The 27,996-nt window shown below is 40.4% G+C and overlaps 1 protein-coding gene across 6 annotated transcripts in view; it reads right to left on the bottom strand.

Moving 5' to 3' along the window:
- ASTN2 (astrotactin 2) overlaps positions 1 to 27,996 on the bottom strand; it is a 985,877-nt gene that overhangs the window by 356,275 nt on the left and 601,606 nt on the right. For all 6 annotated transcript variants that reach the window (XM_015116965.3, XM_015116967.3, XM_015116966.3 and 3 more), the window contains 2 exons: positions 27,735 to 27,901; positions 10,292 to 10,480 (listed from right to left, as the gene is read on the bottom strand). In XM_015116965.3, coding sequence (XP_014972451.3) covers positions 10,292 to 10,480; positions 27,735 to 27,901 — 356 coding nt within the window. The remainder of the gene's footprint in view (positions 1 to 10,291; positions 10,481 to 27,734; positions 27,902 to 27,996) is intronic.

Below are 27,996 nucleotides of genomic sequence, written 5' to 3'. Positions count from 1 at the left end.
GGAGATTAGCACACCACTGCAACTTTTGGATCTGGGCCCAGGCCTTTTATCAAATTCCACATAGTAAATATGAACACTTAAATCCCACATTCCTAATGAGATGTATTTCACTATAGAACGTTCAGGCAGGAAAAAAAAGGGTGACCCTGTAAGACACAGGTGACAGAACACACTGGAGAGATTATATTTTCCCGAGGCTGTGATTCTACACTGCTAGCTGAGCTGTCCACTTCCCATGACCCTCATCCCCAGAGCATGAAGGGCTGAGCTTCTACCCCTATCCTGGGCATTTGATGAAAGCACCATGTTTACCAAAACATGTGCTGCTTGGAAGAAGTTGAGAGGATAACCCTGGCTCCAGTTCAGAAAAAAGTTTTGCAGGGAATGAAAAAAAAAAAAAAAAAAAAAAAAAAAAAAAAAAAAAAATCTTCATTTGCTGTATGGCTCCTGGAATTGGGGGGAAAGGAATGCAATTTAAGGCAGAGAAAGGAATATTTATTGGGAACCTACTGTGTGCTGGGAGCTTTGCTTATTTGCCTGTTAAATCCTTGCCAAAGCTCTTGGAGGATATTTTAAGGTAAAACACCACTTTATAGTTGAAGATCTTGAGATTATTGAAGTTAAGAAATTTATCCAAAGCCACACAGCTTGGAAAGGGCAGACACGGGATTTGGACCCTCTTAGCTTTTAACAGCAGCACACCAGTCAGGAAGAGGATCTAGTCCCTGCATAATCCTGCATATGCAGGTGAGCTTTGCTTACAGCGCCTCCTTAGTGATGAACCTGGTAGCCCCCTATGGCACGTGGGTCTTCTGTCTGCCAAGGACAGATATGAAACAGGTTCCAATTCCATTTAATTATCTCAACACCAGGAAGTGGGCATTGTTACTATTATTCTTAATTTAGGGATGGGGGAAATTGAGGCTTAATGAAATAATGTGCCTCTAGTCACACAGTTGACCAAAGGCAAGCTGGGTCTCTGAGTCCAGAGCTAGCCTCTTAAACACCAAGTCATTGTATCCCAAAATTGTTGGATCATATGAACCACCTGGAAATACTGGTAAAAATGCACTTTTCTGATCCCCTTCTCTGGGAAAAATGGTGGGTCTTGGTGCAGTCCCATGTGATTCTTATGATCAGGTGAATAGGAAAGGCTTCACTAAGCTCCTGGCCATAAGAGTTGAGTAGCAAAAATGCTATGCTTTGTATCAGATGCTCTCAGCCTCTGTCTGATATTTGCACTAGCCTTAATTTACAGAAGAGGCCACAGAAACCATGGAGAAGAATGGTCAAGGGTGATACAGCAGGAAATGGCAGAACAGTATCAGAAACTCATAGGAGCAGAAAGTATAATTGCAGTTGTCAGAAACTAGGTGAACGGAAAAATGGGGAGGCAAGGACTAAAGGGTACAAGGTTTTGGGAACAAAGTTTTATTATGCAAGATAAATAAGTTCTGGAGATCTATTTTACAGTATAGTCTCCATAGCTAACAATACTGTATTGTAGACTCAAATTTCACTAAGATATGTTAAGTGTTTCATTTTGTTTTTTGAGACAGGATCTCACAGTGTTACTCAGGCTGGAATGCAGTGGTGCCATCACGGCTCACTGCAGCCTTAAACTCCTGGGCTCTAGTGAGCCTCTCAAGTAGCTGTGACTACTGCTGCACAACACCATGTTCAGCTAACTTTTTTTTTTTTTTTGTAGAGATGTGATATCACTATAATCCTCAGACTAGTCTTGAACTCCTGGCCTCAGGAGATCCTCCCATTTTGGCATACCAAAATGCTGGGTGTTAAATGTTCTCAGCACAAAAAAACTAAATAAACAAAGAGGGTAGGAGAAAGCTATGGAAGGTAATGGATCTATCTATGGCCTTGATGGTGGTGATGGTTTCACTCGTATATACTTATCTCCAAACTAATTGAGTTGTGTACATTAAATATGAACAACTTTTTTTATGTCAATTATACTTTAATAAAGTGGTTTGAAAAAAGAAATTTAGCTTTCTGATTCCAGCCCCTATGGTACGCCCAACATTGGTCTTGATTCCTGCCAAAGATGTCCGAAAACCTTGGAAACATGAAGCCACACAAAAGAAAAGAGATTTTTTTCTGCAACCAGTTCAGGAGTTAGACTGCCAGGAAAATTCACCCCTTGACTCCTCTAATCCAGTTCCAAATGCTGTCCTCAGTGCACTTCCAAGATCTTGCCAATGGTCCCGCAAAGAAGGCAGCAAACTGCTATGTTTCCAAGTGACAAATTAAGGATTTTGCTAAGAGTTTGAATATTGCAGAATATTGCTTCATAGAGAGGCTTGGGAATAGCCTTGAAAAATCAGAAGCTAATGCCTCCTTTTAATTAATACTGTCTCCACTAACAGCCTCTTTTGCTTTTTCTTATTTCAATGAGATCATCATCTGTTATAAAGCACACAGACCTGAGAGTGCACAAACACAACTTCCAGGCCTGGTTCTGCCACTAATTCTCTACAGGACCTTGGCATTGGTGCTCCTGTACAGGGTTGGATGCCATGTCTCCAAGCCTTCAGACAGAATATAGTGCAGACAAACAGGCTGAGGGTTGAAGGACTGGCTTATTCATGTATTAGTGATACAACTTTAGGCACTTTACTTAACCACTGTGAGCCTCAGGTATCCCATCTACTAAAGGGGAGAGTTTGGCCAGGTGCAGTGGCTCACACCTATAATTACAACACTTTGGGAGGCTGAGGTGGGAGGATCACTTGAGGCCAGGAGTTCAAGACCAGCCTGGCCAACATGGTGAAACCTTGTCTCTACTAAAGATACATAAATTAGCTGGGCATGGTGGCACACGTCTGTAATCCCAGCTATTCTGGAGGCTGAGGCAGGAGAATCAGTTCAGCCCAGGAGGCACAGGTTGCAGTGAGCCAAGATCGTGCCACTGCACTCCAGCCTGGGCGACAGAGCAAGACTCTGTCCCATACAAACAAACGAACAAGAGGAGAGTTTGTACAAATTGTTCTCCAAGGTTTTTCCAGCTATAAAGTTTGTGGTTCTTCAGTAACTGAATGAAAGAAATTGACAAGAGAATAGAAGGACGTATTATAGTTCTCAGAGGCTGCAATATGAAACAGGAGAGTGCTAGGAGCCTGGAAGGCATGACTGCTAAGTGAACTTTGGTGTTAAACCCAGATGCTACCACTTCTTTAGCTGTTTGACTGCTAGGCTAGTTAGCCTAATCTCTCTGTGCTTCAGTGTCCCACAAATATTTCTGTGCCTTTGCTTCTCAGCGTCTTACGATGTGCTGAGATAAGATAGCATGTCTTATCGTAAGACGCATCATAAGATAGCATGTCTCTGTCCAGTCCTTTGAGATAGCAATGGGACTTAATTTGACTAGAAATAGAAGCAGAATTTCACTGCTAGGAGAAAGTTATGATAGCCAAGTTTGTTTCTCACTATGAAAGCATTAATGGAAGCACAGAAAGGTGATTCTTCTGTCAGTCTAGATTTCCAAACACCAGAACGGCCAGGGCCCCTGCCATCCAGGGAGAGGCATGTGGTATGACCAACACATAAAAACTTTCACATTCAAGCCACTGAAGTTTGAAATTGTTTGTTCCCAAGACACAAACTAATGCATTCTGACTGATACATTCATTTCCTTTTATTCATAAAGCCAAGTTGTTAATGGCTCCTTTGCAATAGGTGTGAAAAGATCAAATGGAAAAACACATAAAGTATTCAGTATAGGACCAGACACATAAAAAATGTGCACACCATTAAAAGGGGGGAGGAGGGAAAGAGGTGGAAGGGAGGGGAAAGAAGGTTTCAGAAGCAGCATGTTTAATTAATCATCTCTTAGGAAGGCACTAGAAAAATCATAGGCCAGAACAGCTTTGGAGACCACTTAATAAGAACTGACTCAGTATCCTCAGTGGGGGAAAGAGTGAGTGCTACTAACAAAGACCAGCTTTCCTTGAATCCGTATAGAAAGCCCTTCTGTGTTGCCAGGCGTGGGTTGTCAGTGCTGAATCCCCAAATCCCACATCTTACCCCAAACTGTCCTCTTATGCTATACAATATGCACATCTGAGAAGCAGACAAGATTGAAAAGTCCCTTTCTAATAAATCTTTTATGAGCTCCTCCAGCTCTTTGCAGGTCATTCTTGAGGGCCTATGGGCAAATGCCTGTGGCCAGCAGACCTATCTTATTTATGATGAGGCCTTTGCAAGATCTACCACTGCAATTTGCTCAGTCCCCATTTCCAAGCAACTTCTCCTTCCTGCCATTTCTGAGACACCAGGTTCAATAATAGTTCTTGACTGATGTTTATCTAAATCTCTGCAATCTATAACCAAAGTTGACCTTCCTTCCTTATAGGAATGAAGTAGAATGAATGAGTAAGGGGGCGGGGAGAGAGTAAAAACAAACAAATAAACATCAAATACCACCAACCTTTGGTGAGTTTATCTCACTTGAACAGTCTGTCAATTCCCACACTGATCAAGAACAAAGGAAAGGGGATTCTGACAGTGACCCTATATGGATCACTAAGACCAACACTGTGCACTGGAAGGGATAAAAAACAACAAAGCTTGACATCACTTACTGGACCTGGGAGCAATTTGGAAGAAAAATCATTGGCTCTTCCCATTTCCACAGAACTTGACATTTTACCAAAGGCTTCATTCATGTCAATTTCAACCTAATTCCTAATCAAGTGGTCTCTCTCATCTCCATCCAGTCTCTCAAAACAAGCCCCATTCCCTTCCTAGGAACGAACTGTATTTTGACTTTTGTATGAACTCCATGTACTTCTTTCTTGATCTTTTCATGTCTCCTTCAGTCTTTCCATCTTGCACACATTTCCCATTTCCCCACCTTCTGCTGTCTGTCTCTGTAACTCTTTAACTCTGTTCACTGCTCTACATCTCTTCTTAATTCTTTCTTTGCTTGCTGTTCCCTCCTGCTGTGACACAGACTGTTCTTTAGTGTCTCCTCTGTTTTTGCCTCTCTCTCCCTGCCTCTGCTCTGTCTGTCTGAGTCTCCTTGTCACTCTTGCCCTATCTTAAGCTTTCCATGTGAGTCCCTTAATGTGCACCATGCTTAATCTTTGCACACAGTGCGAACCCTCGGACTGGTCAGGAAATATCACCACATGCTCACACCCTCAGGAACAGGCTGTAGCCTACATGCAGTGACCTGAAGAGGTAGCTCCCCATGGAGTGGTCCTTGCCTAAGATCCCTCCTTAGTTATCAATTTGGTCTCCCCCTGTGACACCTGGGTCCTCACTCTACACCGAGAATAGGGATAGAACACATAGCTCTCCTCACCACATGCTGATATGGGATATAAAGTAGTTGCATACATCCTTTATTGCAGAACAAGAAACCAGGGAGCACTGGTTTGGCAGTCCGAAACTAACTTTCAGCATGAGAGGAGTTCCAGTCACTGTGAATACTGAGCCAGTTATATCCTTTCCTGAGCTTCCGTTTCTCCATCTGTACAAGTAAGGTCTGAAATAGTTAATCTTTAAGTTCTCGTCTAGGTCAGAGACATTACATTTTTAAGCGCTTTGTAAAGCAGAAATCCGGGTTGCTCTTTCAGAGATTCAAGAGAGGAAATGGAAAACACAGACCTCTCTTATATCAGCAGTTGTTAGGTGGGGTGATCTAGGCAGGGGCAGGGAGGAGAACAAAGCAGAACTGTAGCTGTCACACAGGAGACACTAGCTGGTAGAGAGTTTGATATCCTCGGCCAGCCAATTGTCAGGAAATGAGGCATATGGTGAGACGGCTGGTGGCAGTACTTGCTGGCTACTCTCTAGGGCTGGACCAGAGATTACTTAGAGGAGGGAGGAAGGAAGTAGTAGGAGGAGAGAAATGACAACTGCATTTGATGCTGAAATACTTGCAGGCTTTCAGTAACATGAAGGACAAAGGAGCTCCATTCTCCCCACTGCCTGGAGCTCAGGAAGGGAGACTTGAAAAAGATAAATTTAGGGCTGAGCGCGGTGGCTCATGCCTGTAATCCTAGCACTTTGGGAGGCCGAGGTGGGTGGATCACGAGGTCAGGAGTTTGAGACCCATCTGACCAACATAGTGAAACCCTTTCTTTATTAAAAATACAAAAAATTAGCCAGGTGTGGTATGTGCCTGTAATCCCAGCTACTTGGGAGGCTGAGGCAGGAGAATCGTGTGAACCTGGGAGGCGGAGGTTGCAGTGAGCTGAGATCACGCCACTGCACTCCAGCCCAGGCAACACTGTGAGGCTCCATTTCAAAAGGAAAGAAAGGGAAAAGATAAATTTAGACTCATCAGAAGTGGCTTGCCTTTCCACAGTGGGGAGGCAACTGACTTAGCATGGTTCCAAGAGGTTACATGGTCGGGAGATGGAAATAATTGCAAAGAAAGTTTAGCTGAAGCCAAGGATAACAGAGCTTAAATGGAATGGATTGCTCAAATATAATGGTGGTAGTCTTGGGAGTTTTCTAAATCTTGAGGTTGTCATCAAAAGAGAAAATCCTGGTCTGTTCACTCTACTCCTCTCCATGGGCAAATCAGGGCACTTAGGCTCTGGCTGTTCAGAGGCAATCCAGGGTTGAGAAGTTGGAAACAATAAGCAGAGTGTTTGAGGCAGAACAACGACTTTTAATGGGCCTAAAGTTGTGTCTGGGACTGGGACTGGACACCCCTAGGCCAGGCTTTAAGATGCCATGCTCTTTTCTTTTCTTTTCTTTTCTTTTGAGACAGAGTCTCGCTCTGTCATCCAGGCTGGAGTGCAGTGGCGCTATCTCGGCTCACTGCAAGTTCTGCCTCCCGGGTTCACACCATTCCCCTCCCTCAGCCTCCCGAGTAGCTGGGACTACAGGCGCCCACCACCACGCCTGGCTAATTTTTTGTATTTTTAGTAGAGACAGGGTTTCACTGTGTAAGCCAGGATGGTCTTGATCTCCTAACCTCGTGATCCGCCCGCCTCAGCCTCCCAAAGTGCTGGTATTACAGGCCTGAGCCACCACCCCCAGCGGTGCCATGCTCTTTCTTACTGACAAGTCTGTTGGCGGCGGAAAGATAAACACCCCAGGCAGTCAGGAGATCTGAGAACATGGGCTGGTCCCACAATGACTTGCTTTGTGAACAAGTCCTTTCCCTGCATGTGAAATGGGATCCCAGGATTTAATGAAGTTTGTTCAGGATCTAGCCTCTTACTACACATGTGGATCCTTCTTTTGGACCAAGCTATTCTTCACACAAGAGAATGGTACATTGGCTCAATTATCAAATGCCAGCTACTCTGAGAGCTGCTGTGAGAAATGAAACTCCATAAAACATGCAATGTACCTATGGAAATGGCTGGCTTCTGTTAAAAGCACCCCGTTTTAAAGATGAAGCGTAGAATTATGCTTGCCGTGGATGGGGCTGGGATTTGAAGTCAGGTTCATTTGCAAGTCTGTTTTCTTGACTCCCACTGTTGCTTTTCCATATGTCTGGGCCTTTGCAGGCTCCTTCCTGGACAGGAAAATGCCCTTTAACTCTTATCTCTCCCGAGGCACTATTCTTTGCTATCACTTCAAACCTCAGTTCACAAGCCTTGTCCTTTGAGAAGCCCTTTATCTTTCCTTCTAATTCCTTTCAACAGGCTTCCCATGGGAACTCTTTGGAAACCATTGTCTTTCCTTGGAACACTGCTTTGCAAATTAAATTTTTCTATTTTTTTAAAACTTGTGCATGTCATCTTGCAAGCTTTTAAATTTCTTCCTCAAAGAGAAGGAATAATTCCTTATTTTTTTCTTTTGTATTCCAAGCAGCATTATTCTATCCACGATGTTGCTCAAGACATACTTTCATAGACCATTAAAATTATAGAAAACTAGTATCATAGAATCTCAGCATTGAACCACAGTTCATCCAGACTATCCTTAAATTTCCCTCAGAGCTTTTTCTGATTTTTGTTGTTCTTTATTTTTTTATTTTTTCAATAGAGACAAGTGTTCACTCGGTTGCCCAGACTGGATTTCAGTGGCATGATCATAGCTCACTATAACCTTGAGTGGCCAGGCTCAAGTGATGGTCCTGCCTCAGCCTCCCGAGTAGCTGGGACTACAGGCATGTACCACCATGTTCAAATAACTGTTTTATTTTTTATTTTATTTTATTTTATTTTGAGATGGAGTCTCGCTCTGTCACCCAGGCTGGAGTGCAGTGGCGCGATCTCAGCTCACTGCAAGCTCTGCCTCCCGGGTTTATGCTATTCTCCTGCCTCAGCCTCCCAAGTAGCTGGGACTACAAGTGCCTGCTACCATACCTGGCTAATTTTTTTGTATTTTTAGTAGAGATGGGGTTTCACCGTGTTAGCCAGGATAGTCTCAATCTCCTGACCTCGTGATCTGCCCGCCTCGGCCTTCCAAAGTGCTGGGATTACAGGCGTGAGCCACCATGCCAGGCCCAGTTTTAATTTTTTTTTTTTTTTTTTTTTTTTTTTTTTTTTTTTTTTTTTTTTAAGCAGAGATGGAATCTTGCAAAGTTACCCAGGCTGGTCTCACACTCCTGGGCTCAAGTGATCCTCCCACCTAGGCCTCCCACAGTGTTGGAATTACAGGTGTGAGCCACCATGCCTGGCTCAGAGCTTTTCCAGTAAAGTAGCATTCAGCCTCTGCTTGAGTATCTGAGTCGTGGGTCCACCTGCCAACGATACCTAAAGTGTCAGAGGGGCTATTTCTCTCTCATTTTCCATCTTATGCCCAATAACCAGCATGGTACATGGGAAAGAGGAGGTTCTGAAAGAGTATATGATGATTACAAGGATAAACAGTTTTAGTGAATTCACATCTCCATTCTCATTCTCTAAAATGGGAGTAAGAGGGTATGCTGAATTGAAATACAAGAGCAAGGTTTTAGAGTCAGCTGAAGTTACATCTGATTCCTGACTCTACCTCTTACTAGATGATGAACTTGAGAAAGTCACTCAACCTCTCTGGATTAATTTCTCAATTGTAAAATGGAGGTCATAGTGCCTCCAATGATTTCAATAATGAAGCTAAAATGAAATTATCTTGGCTCTCCTCCTTCCTAGAAGGGAGTCTTTGGAAAGCTACTTTAGATTTCTGTTTCTCTTCTGTATAAAAAGGATGATAATAACCTCTGCCTCACAGGATCATTGTGAGGATTACATAACTTAATAGGTCAAAAGTACTTAGAAAACCCTTTTGCGTATGCTGAATCAATGTTAGTGGACATTATTATTGTTAGCAGTAGTAGTTAGTAGTAAAGAGCTTGATACAGAATAATTATTAGTAAATGGTAACCATTATTACCACTCATAATACAATTATCACTACTATTAGTAAGATGATGGAATGGAAACAATGATGACTATCATGGTGACTTATTACTAGTTCTGACTTTTATTGATATGACCTCAAATGATTAGGAGAACCCTGCTTTGTGATAATATCTTATTCTTTTTCTATGCAAACATGGCTAAAAGTATGTGTGTGTGCATGTGTGTGTGTGTGTGTGCATTTAGATAATCCTTTTCTATACATGCAACAAATCTCACTCTACTACCTTATGGTTCTTCAAGCTTTGAGGCATGAATAAGTCACCACTTAAGGTTTATCTTCTTTAGGCAGAACAGTTCCAGTTTCTTCAACTGTCCAAGGAAACCCTTTACCAACATCTTGCATGTTTAATCCTCACATAATCTGGCCAACCTAACCATCACTCACTTATTGAGTGAAAAAAGCAATTTCTAAACAGCTTTACTGGGATTTGGGGTGTGTGTGTGTGTGTGTGTGTGTGTGTGTGTGTGTGTAGGCAGATAGGAAAAAACAGAGCAAGAAAGAGAGAAGTAGAAATTTTAAGAGCATTCAGGAAAATGTTAATTCTAGGTATATCTGGGTGATGGGATTTTTATTTCCTACTACATTAAATGTCTTTATTTTTGAACTGCCTGAACAGCATACATAAAATACTTATTTTTCAGTAGACTGAAAGATTAATTAATGTTTTTCAAAATGCCATTAACTGTACTTATAGGATAATTAAAGATTGAATTTAAAATATGTGGATAGAGCTAGGAAAATGGTATGGTGGGACAAATATATGCTAGGACCATGAAAAAGAAACCTTATGGAATAAATTTAGCTGACTTTCAACACTTCTTAAGAGGGTACCTGTGAGCTTAAAGTGATGTTGGCCTGAATAACAGGTCTCTACCCCATTGTGCCCATGGCTTCCTCCCTGTGCCCAGGTTGCTTGTCAGTGACTCAGACCAGCAATATGCAAGTATCTACAGCATACCTAAAGGTCATCTGGAAGACTTGGCCTTGGTTCACATGCTGGGTCCGGTTGTTGTAACCATGTAGCATTTCTCCAAAGAGGGTATCATTGAATTTGGAGTCAGGTTTGAGGCACTTGGGGCCCTCGCAGACATCTGAGAGCATTAAGCAGGATTTTCCATCAGGAGCCAGTTTGTACTCCTCCACGCAACTGTATGATAAAACAGAGCTGAGAATTAGCTTCACACCCTGAATGCCCCCATTGGGGGTGACCTAAAACCAAGGCCTCCTTTCCCTGCAAAACAGGTCAGAGTTTAGGAAGGAGACAGCTATTCTGCCTGGAACCTATCTAGGGCACAGATGTCTAGAGAGAAGCACATTAATACTGCAAATTGGTAAATTCAAGGAAAGTCATTTGTGACATTTTAGAGGAGTCAAGGGGACACCAGCATGCACATCCACACACAAAGCAAATTTAAAAACTGTTTCCCATGAACACACAGACTTTAAAAAGCATGACAGACCAATTCACAGGGAATTATCAACTAGTGTCTCAAACCAGAATCTATTCCCAGTGCATCTGTCAACGAAGCTTGAAGACTGTAGCAAATACAAGGTTTTTATCATCCTGGTAGCTCAGAGGTGAAACTTTCCAGGACCATGGACAGCACAAGGCTTCTGTTCACTTAGGGATTTTAGCAGCCTCCGTTAGTCTAACCACCCATTTCTGATAGCCAGAAAAGCCCTTGACCAGCCTTTGAGACAGCGATGGTCTCATCTATGGGCAAAACAGGCATCTGAATATTTGCAACTTGAAGATTTACAGGGACAAAGAAATCTCAGAGACGCGTGGGCTGGAGTGGATGGGGGTGGTTGGGGCAAGAAATCAGAGATCTCAGCCCCTAAAAAATCATTCCAGAAACTGGAATTCTATGAGTGTCTACCTTTTCAAAGTTCACTGCTACACACTAGGGCTATGGTGCACATAAATAAGTAAAGACAGACAAGAAAATCATCTGTGAGATTGGACAGACCTGTACAAATTTCATTTTTCTCCTTGTGACCTATGTGAACATGAGTGAGTCATTTAATGTCTATGATCCCCAGTTTCCTCATGTGTAAAATACAGTAGACACTCCTACCTTTCTTAATTCAGTAGGATGCTATAAGGTCACACGATATATTGGCCACAAAAAAAACCCAGGAATTGCAATGTACTTAACACAATAATCATAACAGTGGTAGTAATGGTGGTATTTCTATTTGTTGAGCGTGCACTATTCACTGAACACTTTATGTATTTATTATATAACCATGAAGAAAGAGTAATACCATCATTTCTGCTTTACACATAAGCAAAATAAGGAGCCAAGATGTAAAGCATGTCATACTATAAGTAGCAAAGTTGATATTCAAATTCAGTTCTGTTAGAAAAAGGGACATTTGTCTATTTTTGTCTCCTCCAAATCTAGTGCCTTCTACGTGCACAAAATGACCCTGGTTGGGTTATACCAGTTTGAGAAAGTATACAGCAGGCAATCGCTTATTTGCCTTTCTTTCAAAGGGCGTAGCAAAGATTCATTGATTCTAACTGCAAAGGGTCTCAGGAACTCAGATGGGAGAAGGAAGAGGCTCTGTATGGTGGTTTGGAAAGAAAATGTACACAGGTTGTGGGAAGCAGTAGCTGATGCTACAGATATAGAGTTGAACTGGAGGCAGAAAGAAGACAAGCAGAGCTGAAAACTTGACCCAAGATTACTCTAGTGAAAAGCCAGGAAGTCTCATGCATGAAGCAAACCGTCACTGTTTCTCCGCTTTCCCCAATCCCTGGTGTACTGCACTGATGCACTGATTGTCTTTCTAACGTTCACATGTTCCTTTCCATAGTGCAGTGGGGAAATCTCTTGGAAAAGGGCCCTGTCTCGGAGCCTTGGTAAAGTATATCCCCTTCTTTTTGCATCTGCTAAATATTACTAAGTCCCTTTTAATACAGTTGCAGTGCAGATGAAATGAGTGTATATGGAAGTGAATCGTACATGATGAGTGCTTGATAAAGTCTAGTTCCATCCATTTATTCAGAAAATATGGAGAAATGGTTTCCTGGGTATACTGGCTAGAGTTCTCTCTCTCTCTCTCTCTCTCTCTCTCTCTCTCTCTCCCCCCCATCCACACACACCCACATGCCTGTGTAACTGTGAATAAATATATTATTGTTGAAGTTGAGTAAACATTATCAAAGTCTGGCTGGGCGCAGTGGCTCACGCCTGTAATCCTAACACTTTAGGAGGGTGAGGCAGGTGGATCATGAGGTCAGACGTTCGAACCAGCCTGGCCAACATAGTGAAACCCTGTCTCTACTAAAAATAAAAAATAATAAAAATTAGCCAGGCATGGTGGCAGGCGCCTGTAATCCCAGCTACTCAGGAGGCGGAGGCAGGAGAATCACTTGAACCTGGGAAGTGGAGGTTGTAGTGAGCCGGGATAATGCTACTGCACTCCAGTTCAGGCAACAGTGTGAGACTCCATCTCAAAATCAAAACAAAACAAACCATTATCAAAGTCTATAGAGTAAAATATGGAACTTCTTCATTTCCCACTCCTCACTTCCTGTCCCAGAAGTCACCATTGTTAATTGTTATGTGCTCTTCCGGGAGTTTTTCGATCATTTAAATACATATTGTGCGTGTATGTTTGTGTGTGTGTGTGTGTCTGTGTGTGTATACATACACATTTCTTTGAATTTGCAGACTAAATTGGGGGGATTTATATACACACACATATGCACATACACATTTCATAATAAACTCATAAACAGAATTACACTATATATTGTTGTGAGACATGCATTTGCACCTGATGCTATTTCTTGGAGATCTTTTCAAAATACTATACATATAGATCTATCTTTTTAAATGGTTATTTGGCATTGCACAGTATAAATGTACCATAATGCTTTTAACTAATTTTTATTGATGGGCACTTTGGCAGTTTATAGCTGTTTGTTATTACGAACAGTGCCATAATGAAGATCTTTGCACATATATCATTGCGCCCAACTATGTGTTTCTATAAAATAGATACTCAGAAAAGAAATTGCTTGGTCAATGTTTTATGAATTTTAAAATTTTGATAGATCTACTAAATAGTCACCTGTAGAGTCTCTACCATTTACAATCCTATAATTGATGAATGGGAGATCCCATTTTTCTACATCTTTCATGTTCATTACTGCCAATCTAGGATAGGAAAAATAACTCATTTTTGTTTGGATTTGCATTTACCTTGTTACTGATTAAGTTCAGCACCTTTTCACATTATGGTCACTTGCATTTCTCCTTCTATAGATTATCCATTAATGTGCATTGACTATTTTTCTATTGTGATATTTGCCCTTTTCTTTGTATTGGTTTATAGATGCTCTAAATATTTTCTGGGTAGTTATCCTTCACCTTCCATATATATTAACATTTTTTCCAGTCTGTGCTTGTATTTTAATCTTGCTTTTGATATCTTATTACCTCTCTCTCTTGGTCTTTGTGTCTGAAATTTGTGCAATCTCTAGAAACCCACAAGATGATAAATATATTTCTGTATATTATTGTAGTATTGTATAGGTTTAAAAAATCTTTGGTTATTTAATATGTATAGCATTTATTTTTGAATGTAGTGTGAGTGGTTATTTTAACTGTTTTTTAAAATGGCTGACAATTGTCTGAAATGTGTGACCTTTCAACAACAAACTTGAAATGTTATTTTTTTTACACGTGTAATCCCTACATATGCCATGTATACATGGTTGGTGTTTTTCCTGTTTAATTATCTGTATATTCCTGCAGTAATTCCAAGCTATTTTAATTACTATAGCTTTATTGCCTGTTTTGGGTATAGTAATAAAGTAATACTCCTCCCCTTCATCAACACTAGTTTTCTATTTCCAAAGTCCTGACTGCTCTTCCATGCTTTTCCTTTCAAATGAATTTCAGAATGGGCTTATCAAATTATATGCAAATCCCTAGTGGAATTTTGGGTGGCCATGCTTTGAATTTGTAAACTAAATTGGGGGAAGATTTTAATACTAATTTTATTTACTTTTCTTTTATTTAATAAATACGTTTTGCAAGTTAACTCTGTGCTGGGCACTTCTGATAACTGTGACAAAGACATCTTGCATTAACAACACCATGTCCTCTTCCTGGACTTACATGTCTAAGCCTGTCTTGCAGTTGGGCTGAAGGGGCCATGTAACTGAATTCTGAAAAATGGAATCTGTGCTGACACCATACAAGTCACTACCAGACTTAGCCTTTTCAAAACATCCTGTGATTTTCAAGCTGCCTCTTCCCTTGTTATGGCAAGCTTGGAAACCATGTGTTCCTGATGCATTCTACAGGATGGAGGAAGACTGCCACAATCACAATAGACTTTGCACAATTAAGAAATTAACTTTTGTGCACAAATTTCTGGTTGGGGGAGGAGGCTCACTGGCTACAGGAAGAAAGCTTATCTTATCCTGACTAATACAGCATCTTTATAATTTGGAGTCCTCTAATTCAGAAACATAGTTTGTATCTCTATCAACTGCTCTTTTAAAACATTCAGTGAAGTTTTTGATTATTTGCATAAAGGTTTTGCACGTGTCTTTTGGAGATTATTCATGGGCATTTATGAAAGGCACTATGCTGTAGAGGTTTATCCAAGTATGTTTTGGATCCAGACTAACAGAGTCCAAATCCTGAGTCTGCCACTTACCAGTTGTGTGACTTCAGACAAACTACGTAACCTCTCTGTACTTCCTTTGCTTATGTGTAAAGATCATATGTGCCTTTTAGAGTGAAAAATTACACTGCTGCATTCTTTTAAACTTCAGGAATAGGATCAGTTTTTCATGTATGCTTTCTTTTATGTTTTCTACATAGTTATTACTGATTTGAGAAAAGCTGTTACTGATTTTCCTAAGTTGATGTTGTATCCTACGAACATAAAGAACTTAAACATTCTAACATGTCTACTAAATTTTTCTAAATGGATAAGCATATATTTGCTCAGTTTGGGTATTAGGATTACGGAATAAGTTAAAAAACTATCCTTTTTTGTTTCTTTCTCTGGATCAGTTTATATAGGAAAGATGTTATCCATTACTTGATAATTAGGTAAGTCTTGCCTATAAAATCCCCTGGGCTTGATGACTTCTTTTCAGTTGTAGATATTTAGCTCTTATCATTTATTTCCTTATTATCTGCCTATTTAGATTTTCTATATCCTCATGACTCAAACTTGGTAATTTATATTTTCTAACATTATAATGCATTTTATCGAGACTTTCATATGTATTGGTGTAAAGTTCTATGCAGTGTTCTCATTAAATTTCTTTTGTCTTTTATGTTTCTATAGTTAAAGCACTAGCTCATTCATAATGTGTTTTTGTTTTCTTTGCTCTCTCCTTTGAATAGGCTTTTTGTATTTTGTATTTTATTGGTGAGTTTCCTTTTTTCTTTTCTATTTAATTTATTTCAGCTTTTATTTGTATTAATTCCTTCCTGCTGTTTTCTCTGACTTTGTTTTATACTTCTTTTTATGGCTGCTTGAGTTAAATGCCTCATTTGTTTGTTTTCAATCTTTCTTGCTTCTTAATAAATGCCTTGAAGCTTCTGACTGCGGCTTTGCCCACACCCCATAAGTTTGACATGCAGCCCTCATGCTCCTGCTCATTTCTAACGAGGTGAAAATTTGAGTTTGATTTTTTCCATATCTAAGTGTCACTTAGAAGATATTTAAAAATATAATTCCAAAGTAGATACTTTGTTTGTTCCTCTTTTTCTAATATTACTGCATTTTTAGACTGACAATGTAGTTTGTATAATTTCTTTTTTTTCTTTTTTTTTTGAGACAGAGTCTCGCTCTGTCGCCCAGGCTGGAGTGCAGTGGCGCGATCTCGGCTCACTGTAAGCTCCGCCTCCCGGGTTTGCGCCATTCTCCTGCCTCAGCCTCCCGAGTAGCTGGGACTACAGGCGCCCGCCACCTCGCCCGGCTAGTTTTTTGTATTTTTTAGTAGAGATGGGGTTTCACCGTGTTAGCCAGGATGGTCTCAATCTCCTGACCTCGTGATCAGCCCGTCTCAGCCTCCCAAAGTGCTGGGATTACAGGCTTGAGCCACCGCGCCCGGCCAGTCTGTATAATTTCTATGTTGGTGAATTTATTGAGATTCTAAGGGAGTCACAAGTTGAGATTTTAGAGCTAACTAAACTTGAGTTCAAATACAGGTTGTGCCATCTACCAGTTATATGACCTTGATTAAGTCTGCTAATTTCCCTAGGCTTTGGTGTCATAATCCATTAAGGAAAATGACAATCCTTATCATGGGGATGTAAAAATTAGAGATAACTTATACAAAGGATGAAACCGTATCTCTCATACAGTATTCAAGTAATGCATCAGCTATTATGCTTATTATTGTTATTGTTGTTGTTATTCAGTCTATTAACCCATTTCCATATCCTAGGAAGTATAAATTTATTTCCATTGGTACTCATATCCTAGTTGCTAGCCTCTCCCTAGATCCAGGTTTCTTAAAGTTGACATAGTTGCTATTCTTTGATTCCTTTTTTTTCTGCTTCACAGCACATAATTGATAACTTCTTATATGGCATTCATTGGAAATAAGGTGTATATATATATAATTTGTCTATATTTATGCCTATGGAATTATATAGAAGTCAAATATATGTATTATTTGTGTGTGTATGTGTGTCTGAGTGTATGTGTGTACATCTCCAAAAGACACGTGCAAAACCTTTATGCACGAAGTCAAAAACTTCACTGAATGTTTTAAAAGAACAGTTGATAGAGATACAAACTATGTTTCTGAATTAGAGGACTCCAAATTATAAAAGTTTGCTTCTTATAACCTGTAATAGGTTGAATAATGGCCTCCTCAAAATGCCCACATCCTAATCCCGAACACCCAAGGTTATCTGACATGGCAAAAGAGACTTCAAAGATGGGATTAAGTAAAGGATTTTGAGTTGGGAAGATTATCCTGGGTTACCTGGGTGGACCCAATGTCATCACACGGTTCCTCATAAGAGGGAGATAAATGTGTTAGTCAGAAGAGTAGATGCAACTTAGAAGCAGAGGAGAACAAGAGGGGAGCAGAGTAAGGGACCATGAGTCAATGAATGCAGATACTCCCTAGCAGTTGGAAAAGGCAAGGAAATAGATCTTCCCCTAAAGCCTCCAGAAGGAATGCAGCCCTGTCACTGTCTTGATTTTAGGAATATTGACCTTGAGAACTGTAAACTAAAGTGTGATATTTTAGGATGCTAACTTTGTGGTGATTCATTACAGAAGCAATAGGAAATGCATGACACTCACAGGGAGGTATTGTTTCCACTTTCAGATAAGAAAATTGAGGTTTAGAGAAGTTGAGTGACTTGTTTATGGAGGTATGTCTATGTCTAGTCAATAGCGGTGCTGGGAATCAAACCTAGGAGCTCAAGAGGTGTGTGTGAATGTGAGTGTGTGTGTACAACTTTAAGCATATCACAACTGTGGATTTACAGTGATTTTTCTTTTCCCTGTGGGTGGGAAAAGATTGTGGTTTGCAGGAGAGATTCAGGGGAAAAAAAAAAATCCCATCCTTGTAAAGGCAAATGATCCCCTGAGTTTTGAAATAGGAGCAGTTCTCCCCGCTCCCCCCCGAGCCACCTAAGGGCATAGGAAGGTTTATGCTAAGGTCTATTTAGTTGTTGGTTTCTTTTTTTTAATTTTATTTTTGTACTATGACACATAATTATATAGCTTCTTTAGAACATTCTGTCATCTGGGAGATTTTCCTATAGAAATTCTAAAGAGTGTAGGCTCACAGGAAACCAGCCAAGATCTACATGAAACTCTATTTATACATGTGCCAAAATGAAAAATATAAAATGAGTGCAGAGATACAAACTGGGCATTTTAGCTGAAGGCAATGGATGTGTTACCCTTAACACACCCATCACATTATAGAGAATAGCAAACCTAGATGGGATTTTAGAGAGTGCACCATAAAACCTTCTATGTGCTTAGCTCAGAGCATGTTTTATTTAATCCTCATAGCAACATTGTGAGATGGGTACTTTCATTCCAACATTGCCGCAGAGAATCCTGAGGCCCGGGACATCTAAGTGCACTAATCAAGGTCACATGAGCATTTTGGAAAAGCCAGAACCTTGACTTGGATTTTCTTACTCCAAATCCTGTGGTCCTTCTAGTTCATTACAAATGACCTCCTCCTATCTGTTTGTTGTTCAAAGGAGAAAATTGAGACCGACAGAAAAATGGTATTGTGTACAAACTCTCAAAGCAAAGTATTTCTTTTTCTCATGTATTTTATCCTTTATTTATTAATTTATTCTTCAATGGTTTATGGAATCAACAGAATTACCAAAATGCATATCCTAGAAACTTTTTTAAAATAAGAAAGGGAATCAAATCCTTAAAAATATTAAGAATAGGCTGCCGGGCGTGGTGGTTCACGCCAGTAATTCCAGCACTTTGGGAGGTGGAGGCAGGCAGATCATGAGGTCAGGAGATCGAGACCATCCTGGCTAACACAGTGAAACCCCATCTCTACTAAAAATACAAAAAATTAGCTAGGCGTGGTGGTGGGCGCTTGTAGTCCCAGCTACTTGGGAGGCTGAGGCAGGAGAATGATATGAACCTGGGAGGCAGAGCTTGCAGTGAGGCGGACATTGTGCTGCTGCACTCCAGCCTGGGCAACAGAGTGAGACTCTGCCTCAAAAAAAAAAAAAAAAAAGAATAGGCTAAGCACGATGGCTCATGCTTATAATACCAGAACTTTGGGAAGCCAAGACTGGCGGATCACCTGAGGTCAGGAGTTTGAGACCAGCCTGTCAACATGGCGAAACCCCATCTCTACTAAAAATAGAATAAATTAGCTGGATATGGTGGTGGGCGCCTGTAATCCCAGCTGCCTGCAAGGCTGAGGCAGGAGAATTGTTTGTACCTGGGAGGAGGAGGTTGCAGCGAACTGAGATTGCGCCATTGCGCTCCAGCCTGGGTGACAGAGCGAGACTCCGTCTCAAGATTAAAAAAAAAAAAAAAGAGAGAGAGAGAGAGAGAGAGAAAAGTAGTTAAGGGTAAGAATAGCTCAAGGAACTGCACAACAGGTAGACTTGGACCAATGTTAGGAATAAATCTAAGTATCCTATTACTAAGGCAAGAAAGAAACAGGTTCCTTCCCAGTTTTCCTAATGCAGAAACCTGTGAAAACTTCATCCTGGGATCATTAGGGCTAGAACCAGCACCTAAGGAACTCAACTGCATTAACCCTTCTGACTGATATCATGGGAATCTTTTTCACCAATATCCTCAGGATTGTCCCAACATTAGCCAAAACGAAGATCAGAGGACGTGTTCTCTGAGTGGTCTTTGGTTATAGGTTTTATTCAAGGGAAAATCTACAGTTTCTCGAAAAAGAAAAGAAGGAAGTGAATAGAAAATAGAATTCCATGGAAAACTCTGGATTAATTATATAGTAGATTTTATATAGTCTAAGACCCCTAACAATGGTAAGAAACACTACCAGCTTGCATAACACTAAGAAAGAAACAAGGAAAAAAAAGACTGCCAAATAAACTCTGTCAAATCATTAAAACTAAGATACCTTCCCACTTCAGAAATGTTAAAATGTGGAAAATATGCGTACTCTAGAATCAATGAAATATGTTTCTCCACTGCATGATTTGGGAGAGACTTGACTATCCCCAGGTACTCTGGGAATCTGTAAGAGGCAGTTAAGGAGTGCAGATTTTTCCACATGGGAAACTCTGAACATTTAGTTTGTTGTTGCTGTTGTTGTTGAATATTTGAATGTCTCATGGAACTAATGTTCCATATAATACACACTGGAAAATAGATATCCAGACAAATGAATGGATATTACATGTTTCCATCAATTGTCGGTGAATATTTTTTACACCTGAGCTTTTACAAATGTTTTAAAAAAAGAGAAAACAAAGTTTTAATGTTTGACAAGAACCTGGCATGCAAGTATTCTATGCTAATGATTAGAAGTAAAATTCATGTTCTCCAACCAGAAGTGAAAGGGGTGAGGGCTCAGGCTTTAACCTAAAAGGTGGAAACCACAATAAAACAAGTGCCTGAATGAATCCCCTCACCTCCCACCAACTCTTCCACTTGGTACTGATAATCAAAATGAAGGCCATTGTCTCTGTTCAGTCATTCAGTGTTTTCTACTGTTAGACTAAACTTCAGCTTTGACAGTGAAAATAAGTGGCGTCCAGTTACTATGGATATTAAACACGTTTATCTCCTTTCCCTCTTAAAATTACATAAAGAGAATATTAGACAGAGAGGCTACTAAGGACTATTTGAGGCTGGATGTGTTATTTGAGCTAATGTGTTTTTAGGGCACTTTCATTTACATTGGAAGCAAGAAGGTTGGGATATCTTAAGCTCCTATCCCAATTTTACCTCCTAACTGGCTGTGAGTGCCCCCACCTTGAGGGCCTTAGTTTCCTCCTCTAAATGATCTGAAAAATGCTTGAAACTTCAAAAATGCTGAAGAAATGGCTCACTATCTCTTACATAGGAATATATGAGAAATAACTCTCTTAGCAAATAATGTCAGAAAAAGGTGTATAACTCCTGAAAACAAAACAAAACAAAAAACTACAACTTTCCTTTTCTCACACAAGGACAACTATATAATCCACTAGGGGTATTTTTTCTCTCTCTCTGTTTACTTTGGTTGCCAAGAAGCACACAGTTAAATTTATCTCACGTTGAGTGACTCTTTCATTTTGAGCTTCTGAAACCATTTTCTCTTCCCTCCTTAAAATGACTCTCATCATTCCTATCTTCATATGAATAGCTTTTTAAAAATATATTGGCTTTATGTGAGTAAAATAAGTTCTCTTGGAAGTGTGTTTGGTAGACACTGTAAACACACACACACACAACAGACAAACTTTGTTGCTAGATAACTTCCCAAGGTCTTCACAGAAGGTGATGCCCTCTCACCTATAAAACTGGTTCTAAGGATTTATTCTACAGGCTTTAGCTTAATATCCAATGACCTTCTCAACCTATCTTGAATTCACCTGCTTCTGTCTACCATTTTGGTACTTGTGCTCTGTCAGTATCAGTCAGGACCCAGTGAGGCTTAGGCACCTCTTTGCCCCTGCTGGAGAAGAACTCGTACTCAATGATTATTTGCATCTAATAAAAGACCAGGCACAGAGTAGGACACAACAAATCTTAGGTGGATGAATTATTTAATTCAATCATTATGGTTCCAAGTAAGTCTTTGGGCCAAGCAGTGGGAATGGCAATGAGACACACAGGTGCTTAGGACCTAGACCCTGCTCATGAGGAATTCACAGTATGATAGGAACAGACAGGAATGCAGGTAAATCAACCAAGCTATGGGGTGATCACAGGGAGAGCCATGGGGGCTGTGGGATCCCAGAGAAAGGATGTTTTACTCCGTTTTGGAGAACTTAAACTGATAAGAGGCTGACAATCAGGGCAGCCAGCCAGAGGTCCAGTCTGCAAGAGATGTCAAGATTTCACTGGGATAAATTAGATTTTGAGACAAAATGTAAATATTCCTCTCCCTTGTAAGTAGAAATACAAATAAATAAAAAGACAAGGAAAAAATGTCCTTTCTATATAGGCCCTAACCCCATGCAACATTCAGTCAATATTTAAATATTATCCATTTGAAAGTACGAATATTGCCCAGGCATGGTAGCTCACGCCTGTAATCCCAGCACTCACTTTGGGAGGCCAAGGTGGGCAGATCATGAGGTCAGGAGATCGAGACCATTCTAGCTAACATGGTGAAACCCCATCTCTACTAAAAATACAAACAATTAGCTGGGTGTGGTGGCACGCACCTGTAGTCCCAACTACTAGGGAGGCTGTAAGGCAGGAAAATCACTTGAACCTAGGAGGCAGAGGCTGCAGTGAGCTGAGATTGCACCACTACACTCCAGCCTAGGTGACAGAGCGAGACTCCGTCTCAAAAAAGAAAAAGAAAAGAAAGAAAGGATGGGTGTTATTATCATCCTCTTCCAAGGTAACTGCATATCTCACACCTGACGCCTCTTAGGGCTCAGAGAAGGCTTGCTGAAAAAGTGATGCCTGAATTGAAACTTGTAGGTGAAAGCTAAAGGGCCAGGGACAAATGGGAGTCAGTGGAGGTGCAAAGGAGACGGAGACAGGAGACAGAGAGAACAGTGTTGTCAAAACTCCAGAAACTGAAACCAGTAGGCTTAACCTAGGAAGAGGAACCTAGCTGGAAATGCAACTGGAAAAGTCAGACTGGAAACTTCTTTAGCCATGTTAATGGAGGAACTTCACTTAACAATTATTAATTTAACCTACTATGTGCCAGGCACTGTTTTAGGTACTGGAGACAAAGTAGTAAACAAGACATCAAATCCAGTAATTACATAATTAAATGATATGGTTTTATACTTATTAGACTAATTATAACTACGGTTTACTGAGTGCTTAACTATGACAGCTCCTGTGCATGTATACTTTCATTTAATCTTCACAATGGTGCTACAATCACTTCTAATTCTACATTAAAGAGCACAAGCTCAGAGAAATTGAGTGACTTGCCAAAGACCACATGACTAGATGTGGCCAGAGGCCAGCAATGACATCAGATCTGTCTTGACTGAACCTGGAACCACAATACCTAAGTTTCAATCTCCACAACCTCACTTACCAGATATGTGACCTTGGACAGTTACTGAGCCACTCTGTGCTTTTTTTTAAAACAAAACAAAAAGCCATAGAATGGGAATCATAATAGTATATCCCTTGTAGAGTTGTTATGAGAATTGAATGAGCTAATGTACCCAAAGCACTTAGAACAGTCATGGTACCTAGAAAGTCCTTAGTAAATGTTAGCTGCTATTATTAACCTGGTTGCAAACAGATTTATTAAACCTTCTCCTACCCAGAACACTCTTAGGAAGGTCATAGAGCTTTGAGCAAGTTGGGAAGGTCCTCTTGATAATGAGTTTATTTTGTTTTCCTTGCTTAATTCAATCGCATCCCACTTCTCTCTAGACCATCTCTCTCACAAGTACCTGCTAATAGCTTTCATTGTTTACAGTGCTTCTAACAAATGTGGTAACTTCTCATTTGCATTCCTAATAGACAGTTTCCAAATCCTGTTGAAACTGCAGTTGCTTTTAGGATGCCTGGGTTTTGTTTCTTTTGTCCTGTTTATTACCATTTGGATGGGTTTTAACAGCTCACCACACACTCTCACCCATTGAGTCTTCTTAAGACTTTCACAGTCCTTTTTTTTTTTTTTTTTTTTTAATTATACTTTAAGTTCTAGGGTACATGTGCACAATGTGTAGGTTTGTTACATATGTATACATGTGCCATGTTGGTGTGCTGTACCCATTAACTCATCATTTACATCAGGTATATCTCCTAGGATGCTATCCCTTCCCCCTACTCCCTCCCCACAATAGGACCCAGTGTGTGATGTTCCCCTTCCTGTGTCCAAGTGATCTCATTGTTCAATTTCCACCTATGAGTGAGAACATGCGGTATTTGGTTTTCTGTTATTGTGATAGTTTGCTGAGAATGATGGTTTCCAGCTGCATCCATGTCCCTACAAAGGACATGAACTCATCCTTTTTTATGGCTGCATAGTATTTCATGGTGTATATGTGCCACATTTTCTTAATCCAGTCTGTCACTGATGGACATCTGGGTTGATTCCAAGTCTTTACTACTGTGAATAGTGTCACAATAAACATACGTGTGCATGTGTCTTTATAGCAACATGACTTATAATCCTTTGGGTATATACCCAGTAATGGGATGACTGGGTCAAATGGTATTTCTAGGTCTAGATCCTTGAGGAATTGCCACACTGTTTTCCACAATGGTTGAACTAGTTTACAGTCCCACCAACAGTGTAAAAGTGTTCCTATTTCTCCATATCCTCTCCAGCACCTGTTGTTTCCTGATTTTTTTAATGATTGCCATTCTAACTGGTATGAGATGGTATCTCATTGTGGTTTTGATTTGCATTTCTCTGATGATGAGTGATGATGAACATTTTTTCATGTGTCTGTTGGCTGTATGAATGTCTTCTTTTGAGAAGTGTCTATTCATATCCTTTGCCCACTTTTTGATGGGGTTGTTTTTTTCTTGTAAATTTGTTTGAGTTCTTTGTAGGTTCTGGATATTAGCCCTTTGTCAGGTGAGTAGATTGCAAAAATTTTCTCCCATTCTGTAGGTTGCCTTTTCACTCTGAGGGTAGTTTCTTTTGCTGTGCAGAAGCTCTTTAGTTTAATTAGATCCCATTTGTCAATTTTGGCTTTTGTTGCCACTGCTTTTGGTGTTTTAGACATGAAGTCCTTGCCCATGCCTATGTTCTGAATGGTATTACCTAGGTTTTCTTCTAGGGTTTTTATGGTGTTCGGTCTAACATTTAAGTCTCTAATCCATCTTGAATTAAATTTCATATAAGGAGTAAGGAAGGCATCCAGTTTCAGCTTTCTACTTATGGCTAGCCAATTTTCCCAGCACCATTTATTAAATAGGGAATCCTTTCCCCATTTCTTGTTTTTCTCAGGTTTATCAAAGATCAGATGGCTGTAGATGTGTGGTATTATTTCTGAGGGCTCTGTTCTGTTCCATTGGTCTATATCTCTGTTTTGGTACCTGTACCATGCTGTTTTGGTTACTGTAGCCTTGTAGTATAGTTTGAAGTCAGGTAGCATGATGCCTCCAGCTTTGTTCTTTTGGCTTAGGATTGTCTTGGCAATGCGGGGTCTTTTTTGGTTCCATATGAACTTTAAAGCAGTTTTTTCCAATTCTGTGAAGAAAGTCATTGGTAGCTTAATGGGGATGGCATTGAATCTATAAATTACCTTGGGCAGTATGGCCATTTTCACGATATTGATTCTTCTTATCCATGAGCATGGTATGTTCTTCCATTTGTTTGTGTCCTCTTTTATTTCACTGAGCAGTGGTTTGTAGTTCTCCTTGAAGAGGTCCTTTACATCCCTTGTAAGTTGGATTCCTAGGTATTTTATTCTCTTTGAAGCTATTGTGAATGAGAGTTCATTCATGATTTGGCTCTCTGTTTGTCTGTTACTGGTGTATAAGAATGCTTGTGATTTTTGCACATTGATTTTGTATCCTGAAACTTTGCTGAAGTTGCTTATCAGCTTAAGGAGATTTTGGGCTGAGACGATGGAGTTTTCTAAATATACAATCATGTCATCTGCAAAGAGGGACAATTTGACTTCTTCTTTTCCTAACTGAATACCCTTGATTTCTTTCTCCTGCCTGATTGCCCTAGCCAGAACTTCTAACACTATGTTGAATAGGAGTGGTGAGAGAGGGCATCTTGTGCCAGTTTTCAAAGGGAAAGCTTCCAGTTTTTGCCCATTGATTAGTCCTGTCTAGTGCATCAGGTCACTAGCAAATGTTATTAGAATCATTTAAGTTAATTTATTTAACAAACACATACATTGTTAACTCTGTGCAGGACATTGTTCCAAAGCATTTCACAAATATTAATGTAAATGGTAATATATTTAGTCCTTATAACATCTCTATAGACAGATATTACTATTATCCCTGTTTTACAGATGAGAAAACTGAGGCACAGAGACATTAATTAACTTGCTCAAGGTCACACAGCAAGGAGATATTGAGCCACATCACTAGTCATATGACCTTAGGCATGTTTCTTAACCTTCAGAGGGTAACAAATATGAAATACTTTCACTCTTCAGAATTATCATTACATTAAAGTAGGTATAAAAATTTTACAGATGAGACAATGGAAGGTCAGGCGTCCTGAAAGGCTTGCCTTATGCCTAAGAGAGTGGCAGAGCTAGGATTAGAATTCGTGTCTTTTGAATCCACGGTTCCCTGTAGTGTGCTGTGGATGGAAGGTGGTAATAGTTTCTGATGTCAAAATCCATTATTGCTGCTCCTGCTGCTGTTACTGTTGTTATTTGCCACAGAACAGCCCCCACCCCATCCCAAACACAGAGAGAGAAAAATAACAATGACAAGAACATGGCTGATTCTGTATGCAGCCTGAAGATCTAAAGCCATGCATAATTTACTCAACATTGCCCTGCAGTCACTTAAGCTGAGGAGAGATCGCTATAAATTCAGGTCTGCATACCCTAATTTATTTCTTATTTATTTTACTGATACATATCTAGGGCCTCCAGTGAGCTGCTTCTATACCTGCACAAAGGCACCAGCAGCCCTAAGTGCAACTAGGGCAGGAAAGGAGACCTTGAAACAAGCCCTCGAAGAAAAACTGGACTCTACGCACTAGAATCATACAAGTTAAATTAATTTTTCTGGTAAACTGAAATTAAACCCATGCCCACGCTCACCCCCTATTTGTGAAACATAGGACTGAAAACGTTGTTAAATGTCCCGTTCTGCTTTTCTCTCTTAGTAAAGAGAGCATTAAATGTACTTCTTTCACGAGTACAAGATTATTTTTCTGAGTCACAGAATGTCAAAAGATAAGCTAATATTCTAATACTAAGACATAATCAGAAAGGGAATGGAGAGAAGAAAAAAGTCTATTTTCTTGAGTGATTACTGAGGACCAAATGCTATGCAAGGTGCTGTCAAAAGCAGAGGTAATGGCCATTGCAGTCTTCAAATGGAAAGCAAGGTAAGCTGGAAGAAATGTCAGCCATCCTTCCCCAAAGATCTCTTTTCACAGATGGTCACACTGTGGCCCAGACAGAGAACATGACTTGTCGGAGGTCACTCAGCAAGTTAGTCCCAGCATGTTCCCCTTTTAGCCTCAAACTTATTTCAAAACTCAGCTTGAGTCCTTCGAGAGCCAGCACTGCCCTGCAAGCTTTACCTACATTGTTTCCTTTAGCCTTTCCCTCCTCCAATTAATTGTCCTTACAGATATGGACATGAAGACACAGAAAGGCTGAACACTGCACTCACACTGTTACATTCCTGCTGAAACTGAGCTTGAAGCCTGGGCTTAGCCTGTGCTTTTATGCACCAAACCTGAAACCTTTGTGACCACCTTCAAGACGTCTGCTTTTGTCTCCAAACTGCACTGACTAGGGCCATACAGGTAGATTCAGAAGGGCAGGAGGCTTCAGTAGGAAAAAGCTCCTGGCTCTAGGATGAGGCCTGGGCATGGGTTATATTTATTAACCCAATATTTATTTTTCTCATTTTTTTCTTTTTTAAGAAGGTTATAATTTATAACCACCCAACAGAAGGTTATAATTTTGGCTTTTGGTTCTTGGGCTAAAACAGGAGAGGCAGAAAGGTCATTCTATCGAACGTCAAAGTTCAGCCTTGCTGAGTTGTAGTGTCTGATCATTTTCTCATGCATCCCTCACTTCTGTAAATGGGGCGCCTGGGCCTTGGGGACACAGACTCACCCGCAGAACATGAAGATGGTGCTTGAAGTGGCATCGTAGGGCAGAGGCAGCGTCTGTTGCAGGCACAGCTGCTCACAGCCGCCATTAAAACCATCAGAGCAGTCAATGCCTTTGGAGTGGTCGTAGCAGCCGGAGCCATCCTTCATGGGTTTCAGCTCCTCGGGGCACTGCTCAGAGAGAGGGCAACAGGGTGGTTATGGCTTGGGAGGTTGTAGGCCCCATCATCATGCCCTCTCCTCCCTCCTGGAAGAGACATGTGTCA

This window comes from Macaca mulatta, chromosome 15, assembly GCF_049350105.2.
Source record: "Macaca mulatta isolate MMU2019108-1 chromosome 15, T2T-MMU8v2.0, whole genome shotgun sequence".
NCBI classification, from domain to species: Eukaryota; Metazoa; Chordata; class Mammalia; order Primates; family Cercopithecidae; genus Macaca; species Macaca mulatta.
The sequence above is the reverse complement of the archived record's forward strand: the minus strand, read 5'-3'. Positions and strand labels throughout refer to the sequence as shown.